The sequence below is a fragment of the Leuciscus leuciscus genome (assembly GCF_965113295.1).
Source record: "Leuciscus leuciscus genome assembly, chromosome: 17".
Classification (NCBI taxonomy): Eukaryota; Metazoa; Chordata; class Actinopteri; order Cypriniformes; family Leuciscidae; genus Leuciscus; species Leuciscus leuciscus.
The window spans coordinates 38016009-38024305 of NC_138741.1; the positions used below are offsets into that span (position 1 = coordinate 38016009).

General features: G+C 40.7%; 1 protein-coding gene across 2 annotated transcripts in view; it reads left to right on the plus strand.

Annotated features, from left to right (window-relative positions):
- Positions 1–3198, plus strand: part of esrrb (estrogen-related receptor beta) — a 100683-nt gene extending 97485 nt beyond the window's left edge. For both annotated transcript variants that reach the window (XM_082143656.1, XM_082143655.1), the window contains one exon: positions 62–3198. In XM_082143656.1, coding sequence (XP_081999782.1) covers positions 62–306 — 245 coding nt within the window. In that variant the 3' untranslated portion in view covers positions 307–3198. The remainder of the gene's footprint in view (positions 1–61) is intronic.
- The last annotated feature ends 5099 nt before the right edge of the window (positions 3199–8297 follow it).

Genomic DNA, 8297 nt, shown 5'->3' on the forward strand with positions numbered 1-8297 from the left:
GTGTGTGTGTGTGTGTGTGTGTGTGTGTGTGCGCTCACTCAGCATGTGTTGTTCTCCTCAGACTCGATGCACATAGAGGACGTGGAGTCGGTGCAGAAGCTCCAGGACGCTCTTCATGAAGCCCTGCAGGACTACGAGAGCTGCCAGCACACAGAAGACCCTCGGCGGGCCGGCAAGCTGCTCATGACCCTGCCTCTGCTCCGGCAGACCGCCACCAAGGCCATCCAGCACTTCTACAGCATCAAGATGCAGGGCAAGGTGCCCATGCACAAACTCTTCCTGGAGATGCTGGAGGCCAAGGTCTGATTGGCTGAGGGGTGGTCACGTGACCTCACCAGAGAGCGAGACTCGGTCCGAGGACACACACACACACACACACACCGCCCGAGACCTGAGACGTTTTTAAAGACCTGGAGTAAAAAAAAAAAAAAAGCCTAAATATAAATGGAAAAAATAATTTAAAAAATCTATAACAAATACTATGTACTTGTACAGTAATGCTTTTTTTTTTGTTCATGATCTGTGGTTATAAACGATGATGGAAGAATCTGTAAGTCATTTTCAGAGTAGGTGGTCATTTTCATTCAGCTTGACCCTCGTACGCGTGTCGCAGAAGCGTGCGTCACGGCTCGGGCACGACGCTAGGACACCTTGAGGACTTGTAAATATTCATGAGCCGCGGGATGTCTGGACTCGTCTCGCTGGTTCTTCCCTAAATGTGAACTTTGCTGACGCCCTTGAAAATACCTCCTGAATCCTGGCCATCCGCGAGCGTTTTTGGACATCTGTGACGCGTTTATCCAAACGTCACGACGCCGGGATCTCATTCATCTTACTCTGTAGTAACTCAGCAATAAATCGAGAGGACGAGGAGGAGCGCCCACCTCTTGTGTTGCACTGTACTGCTTTTTTAAAACTACTTGTTATTGTTGTCGTTGATGTTTTGGCCTAAATGTAGTCGGAGGGTCTGAGCTGAAGGAAGGCACGATGGGTCGTTCAAAAAAGGGGGACGTGGTTTCAACGGATTTACGATGCGTGGCAGAAGTCCAGGAGACTCAAACAATCAGATGCCCATATGTCAAACGGCCTATTTTGGGGCTTGTTAAGCCCCCGGCGGAGGAAACGAGGTGCCCATCATCTGCTCTTTTATAGCCATGTATCCAAAATGTGCGGCAGGTGCAGGTCTTTATCACCAGCTTTATTTTTAGGTCTTGGAAGACGAGAGCAGATTGAACAGGAGGGGTGTTTGACCTCATGTTGACACAATAGCTTCGTGTCAGAAATGGCCTTGGAAGTCTCGGTCCCTATAAACAGCTTATTACCCCTAGATCCCTCCGACAGCTGTACGACCATTAGCCCGAGATATCAATTAGAAAGATCCCGCTTCCAACAAACATGAGTTTGAGCAGCTTCGCTCTCCGTTGTCCTCGAGTGTACAGGGACTTCGGCATTCACTACTGATGTCATTTACTTGAAGTGAACTGTGGCGCTGTCGTGATCGGAGGACCTGAGGGGGATCGAGTCCTGGGGTGCGTTTCCTAAAGCAAACATGGTCACACGGTCCGTCATTACCAACATCCCAGCTGACAGGGAACGTTCTAGAACAAACGTTCGTCCAGTAACGGTAATAGAACGTTCTTTCAAAGTTATCTGGACTTTAATAATCAGAACGGAATGTTTCCTTAACGCTCACATAACCAGCAAAAAGCATTTTTAACACATTTAAAAACACATTTTGAACATTCAGAAATACCGTCATGAATAGTTACAATACAATATGAAAGTTTGCAAAATGTTCAGTAACACTTTATTTTACAGTGTCATTGTTACATATGTTACATGTAGTTACTATAGTAATAACTATTAATTATGCATAATTACATGCAAATAACCCTAAACCAAACCAAACCCTACTCCTAACCCTTTAGTAAGTACATGTAGTTACTTATTATTACTCAGTTCTTAAATGTATAATTACAGTGTAACAATGACACCTTAAAATAAAGTGTAACCTATTGTTCTTAGTATATATTTTTTTGTTAGCTGGGATAGTTCAATGATTCGGTGCTTCCTGAAACCATAGTCCAACTAGTGTTGTCAAAAGTACTGACTTCGACAAAAATGTGACGTTTTGATCGGAATCGTACACACCTCTGATTGGCTGTTGTGTTCACGTGCTCATTGGATATGTCTGTGATTGGCTACAATGATCAACGCACGGGAGCGTTCAAACGCTCGTTGAAGAGCGTCACTGATGTATATTTGCAATATGTTTTTGAACCGCTGATCATTGTAGCCAATCACAGACGTATCTGATGAGCGCGTGAACACAACGGCCAATCAGAGGTGTTTTCGATTCCGCACAACAGCGCTCAAAGCGTCAAGTCGGTACTTTTTGACAACGCTAGTTACAACAAACATTTGCATCACAAACTTCTGCGGTTAGAAACACATTCTTGTTAGTATGACTTCATGTAGAAGCGCTTGGGCAAAATAAGCAAGCTAACATGCAGTACATTCTGTACCTTTCAATATACTTTTTAATATATTTTTAGTGTGTCAACGATCAGGGAACGATATTGGGAATCTAAAGTATGATGTAAGAGAAAGCTGCTCAGTTAATGAACCGAATGTATGCGGGAGTAAAGTGTACACCGATTACATACTGTATCTTAATGTGATTAAAAAAATGAACGTCTTTCTGTTGTTTGTGTAAATGAACTGTAATAATCTGACCTCTGATAAAGGTGCAGAGTCACATTAGGGAAATTTTGCATGCAAAAAGGATCCATTGTCAGCACTTTCAAACCAAGCAGCTTTTTGTGTGCGTGGGGAACTTTACCGTCCTCACGCGACACTCCCGAACGCACAGATTCCTATTGGAGAGGCTTAAACCGATTCATTAGTAGAAGTTATGACTCCACCACCTGTGCAAGACATCATTAACAACAGTCCGATATTGTTAAACCAAACGGCGAGGGCGTGACCATATTACTATGGTTTTGGGAAAGTTAGTTAATTTCACCAACAATGCATCATACCCAGCTTAATATAACTCTCGGTTAATACAGACCCGATATAGTCCGGATATAGTCACCCACTTTTAGACAAAATAACCTTGAATTTGGTTACTTGTCGTTTTTGCCAAAATAACTTGTGAGATCTCTGAAATTCCATCATAAACAAAGTCAACAGTGATTAGGTGTTTGGTTTCATTTCTTTGACATGTCTAGTCTATTCTTGGGTTATGGTTACATTTTCACTGTTGCCTTGTTTAGCCTAGACGTCAGGGCTGTGTTTGGGCGGCTATTAAGAAGTCTTTTAAATGCAAAATTGCATGCTGGGTAGTGTGGTAGTTAAGCAGCGGGTAACATCGTTGTACGGGACACGCACCCCAGGTGGAATCTGTCTCTTCATTGACGAAAACTTGAATCCGCCACAGTCTCGACCCGACCAGACGGATAGTGAAGGAGAAGACAATACAGGGATTCATTTCTTATGCAGCGCAACTGTGTGGGTTCACATTAGGGATCAATTCTGACCAAAATCATGCCAACATAGTTTCGCCCCAGATCCGGCCCTCATCTGGGCCGTGTGGAATCCATGTGGGCCGGATGTGTGCCGGATCTGAGCCAACACTGTTGCTGTCTGGGAAAACAGCGCACATCTCAGTTTAATGAATGCAAACGCTTCAAGCTACAGTACACAGTCGCGAATTCACACACCATTTCGTCATCGGAACAATGTAACGCAATAGTACAACAATGTTTAATGAACATCTTGAGATGGACATACAATAATGAACATATATGCAACATTCACGTAGCTACCTCATCATTCACCCAGTCTGTAAATAGTCCTTTATTTCGTAGTGTTTTTCATTCATCCCGTTGTCAGCTAGCAGTGCTGTTGTAGTGAGGACTGTTACACAACATTAGTAACATCTGTCTCGTGTAGACCACACTAACCACCAAACCACACACAACACTCCTACCGTCCTGTTTGGTGCACAGATTTAGGTGCTTGTTTTCTACTTTTTTGACAATGGGACAATTGGTCTCATTCATCATCTTCCCAGTTGACATGAATGTTGATTTGTGCCTCTCCAGTCACTGTTCAGGAAGGACCAGATGCATATCTGTAAATGTTGTCATTTATTTATGTGCTTATAACTCAGCATGTCAGAGTCAGAATTGGTCCCGAAATGTTCCAAACGTCAAAATGACGAAGGTCTTTTGTGTTTCTCCTCGAGATGTTCATTGTGTATATTATATCACTTTGGCCACGCTGTACAATAATATTGTTCATTTAACAAACACCTGTGTCACTTTCTTTTTTTATGTCAGAAATGACATGCTCTCAAAGCCGTTCTGTTCATTTCATGTCTGCAACAGACACCGGTCAAGAATATCTTTATGATGTGGCAGAAAGCGTGCCGTCAATGATGGAGGGCATTTCAGGTAAGATCTCTGAAGTGTGGGAATCTTACGATCATTTCATGAACACACACACTTCACTGATGAAAATGAAGAGTGCAATATAAATACAGGAGTATCCAAAATATAAAATTCGGATGATACTTTAACAAGTCACAATTAGTTCAATTTTTAAATGCACTTTAAAAGGAGACCTATTATGCAAAATTCACATTTACATTATGTTTGAACATTAATGTGTGTTGGCAGTGTGTGTACACAACCGCCCTATAATGGTATAAATCCACCCAATCTTTTTGTTTTATATTCCCCATTAATTATAAATTGTCTCAAAATGAGTTTTCTATACATTGTGACATCACAGTGAAACAGGCCCCGCCCATGACCCCGCCCTGATAGCTAAGCTCCTCCCCTGAGTGAGCCGTACACAGTCCGTCATGTTTATCTCCTCGCCGAAGTCTCAACTATGTCATAAATATCTAAATGTTCTGTTGTTGGTGTGTTTTTTCATCCACTGCACTACTTTTCCAGTGCTTTTCTATGTAAAGCGTGCTAGACGGACGTGTTACTCGCATCTCCCATCTTAGGGCGTCTCAGAGAAGTTTAACTTTTAACTTTAACATTCTTTTTTTATAACTGAAATATTTAGACATTTAACACGTAATTACATTAAAGATGATTGTGAATACATGTAGGAAACATGTAAATGCATCTATAAACTAAAGCTATCAGGCTAATCGGGTATCTGTATGCTATTTTTAGTACATGCTAACTAATACAGACATTTATGGTCATTATTACAGTTCAAACATCATTTATCATGATATTAAAAAGTAATTTGAGCCAATGGGATCGCTTGGGGTCCTAACAGAAACCTGATTTCGAGGGAGGACCTGATTTGTCACCACACAAATCATCATACAGTATCGAGCTGTAAAGGCTCCGCCCTCTTCTGGAAAGGGGGGCGGGGAGAAGCAGCTCATTTGCATTTAAAGAGACACATAGGAAAACAGCGTGTTTTTGCTTCCACCCAAAAAGGTTTTATTTTTATTTTGAGCTGAAACTTCACAGACACATTCTGAGGACACCTGAGACTTATGAGACACCTTAGAGACATCTTGTAAAAAGGGACATAATAGGTCTCCTTCAAATTGACCAAAAAAAATAAAATTTAGTTAATTAATTAATAATTTTGTGACATTTTAAAGGTGTCATAAGTCGACACCATTGCTGAGTATTTCCTCCTTAAAACTGCAGTGAACCAAAGACAGTCTCAAACACACGCTTTGAAATCGCTGGTGTTTCTGACGTCACAAACTACCTTGTAACCAATCAGATCAACGTGTGATCGTCAACCAGTGGATCTCTGAGCTGAGTGAGGGAGTGGAGGCGGGGCTCATTTGCATATTCATACTAAATGAGGCAAGGGTGTCGAGTTACATTCAAGATATTTTAAGACATGAAGAATTTTTAACATATAAATATATCATTTTGGTGATCAAAGATGAGTTTTAAGGGATAAAATGATTGACTAGGGGGACTTTACGTTTTATGCTGTTGCATTGGCAGGATGTTTTAATTGATGCATCTAGAAAATTACATTTACGTTTATGCATTTGGCTGATGCTATTATCCTAACCAGTTTACATTGCATTCAAAGTACACATTTTATCAGTTCATGCATTCCCTGGGAATCGAACTCATGACATTGGTGTTGCAAGCACCATCCTCCACTGTTTGAGGAACAGGAATGTTACAGTTAAGGAATGAATCTTGTGATTTATTTTATTTGCACTGATAGACACGCAGAATCTGCAGATGAATGGGTAGATGAGAGTTGAAGGCATGCGCTGGACTCCCAGTATGCATTACTGGTCCAGTCTATAAGAGCAGGATGACCATGACCTTTATCTCGTCTGTTGGAGCGTGTCTCAGTAATGTAGTAAGGTGTAAGTGCTGTGCGACGTCCTCAGAGACGCGGGCCGGCCCGAAGAGCCCCGGAGACACCAGAGCAAACAGCCCAGAACTGACATGTGCTGTGTAGCAAACACACAGTGTCCTGCAGAACCCATTCATCTGCTGTAGTCCTCACACACTCATTGTTTCATTGTTTTCTACACTCCAGCTTCCCGTCTACACTTTTCCTACACTGAATAATGTGGTATTCATCTACAATATGCTTTCAATCCATTTAATGTATGTTATACTATACTATATTTAATATAGCAGGATAATAATGTTACTATAGACTGCAGAACAAGAAGTAACCATTGTGTTTTAAACGACAATGACTGCCATTTATAGAAGAGTTCAAATCTAGAGTTTTTTTTCTCTGAATGTTATTTAAATTATATAATTTCTCTGTGCTGTTACTGTTATAGTTGTGGCATTGACTATTCTTTTATATCTTTATACAGTCAAACCAACATTTATTCAGACACCTTCAACATTTCTCACTTTATCACAGTTTATTCGCTATAGTTTAGAAATATGAGCAGAACTCAGAGTTATGAACTTAGTTGATATTTGACTGGTTTTGTCCGTCCTTCTGTTAGACTGTCTCACACATGAATTATGTTGAATATCTGTCAGCTGTTAAATTTAACTACACAATTAGATAATACCAGTTTAGCTCAACCAATCACCAAGCAATGCTTCATTGTGTTCAGTCTGTGTGTAAAAAGAGCATTAGCAATTAAAGACAAAACACTTCAGAAAACATGATCAGCTCAAAGTGTCCCAATCATTTTGATCCCAAATTTATTTAAATGTTACTGGTAGTCACTGTATGAAGAATATATGGGTATAATATGTCACAGATTACTTTATTTTGCTCTCCTCACTTACATAAATGAACTAGGCTATAGTGTCCTGCACACACTAGTTAAAACATATCAGAAATTACATCTGGTGTCTGAATAATATTTGGTTTGACTGTATTTATTGTTATGATTATAGTTGATGGTGTGAACAGGCCTTTATTCTAGGGTTTGAAACAGCCTAAGTGTTAGTAAAACTATCAACTATCAACAAACTAACTTCGCATTAGTATCTATTGTTGGAAATATAATGTTATCACGATGAATATCTTGCCAAATATTTAGTCAAGGCTGATGTTCCCAGCGTGTGTGTGTGTGTGAGAGAGAGAGAGAGAGAGAGAGAGAGAGAGAGAGTGTGTGCGCACGTGTGTGTGTGTGTGTGTGTGTGTGTGTGTGTGTGTGTGTGTGTGTGTGTGTGTGTGTGTGTGTGTGTGTGTGTGTGTGTGTGTGTGTCTGCTCCATCGCTGGACTGATCTGCATTCATCAAAGCGTGAATCCCCATCAGCACCAGTTCAAGGCCTGGTCTCGTGCGAACACATCTCCATCACTCTCAGCGCTGATGGCCGACGGAAGTGTGTGTCGGTGTGAGCGACTGCAGTTCACACTTTGCATAAAGTAAGAGCTAAAATTACACACAGGCCTGGAAACAGAGAGAGCAGAATCCCACGGGAGCCGCTGCTTCAGACGAGAATAAAAGGCTTCGTCTTCCAACTCTGATCTGCTTGTTGAATATAAAACACAGGTGTTTAATACTTAGTGCATTCTGGTTTTAAATGAGATATGTAGCTTGAGAAATGGATCAGGATGACAATAAAGAAGATAATAGTTTAATCTATCTGTGTAATTACTGTATGAGATTCAGTGTCTCTCATTAATGTCAGGCTCAAGCCAAGCTCTCCTCTGATTGGTTCAGTTATTTGTAGGTCTCTTGTGACGGTTTTACTTCTAATCTGTTTATTGGTATTTAACAAGACAATACAAGACAATATAATACAATACAATTTTATTTGTATAGCACATTTTTTACATTTTACATTTATTC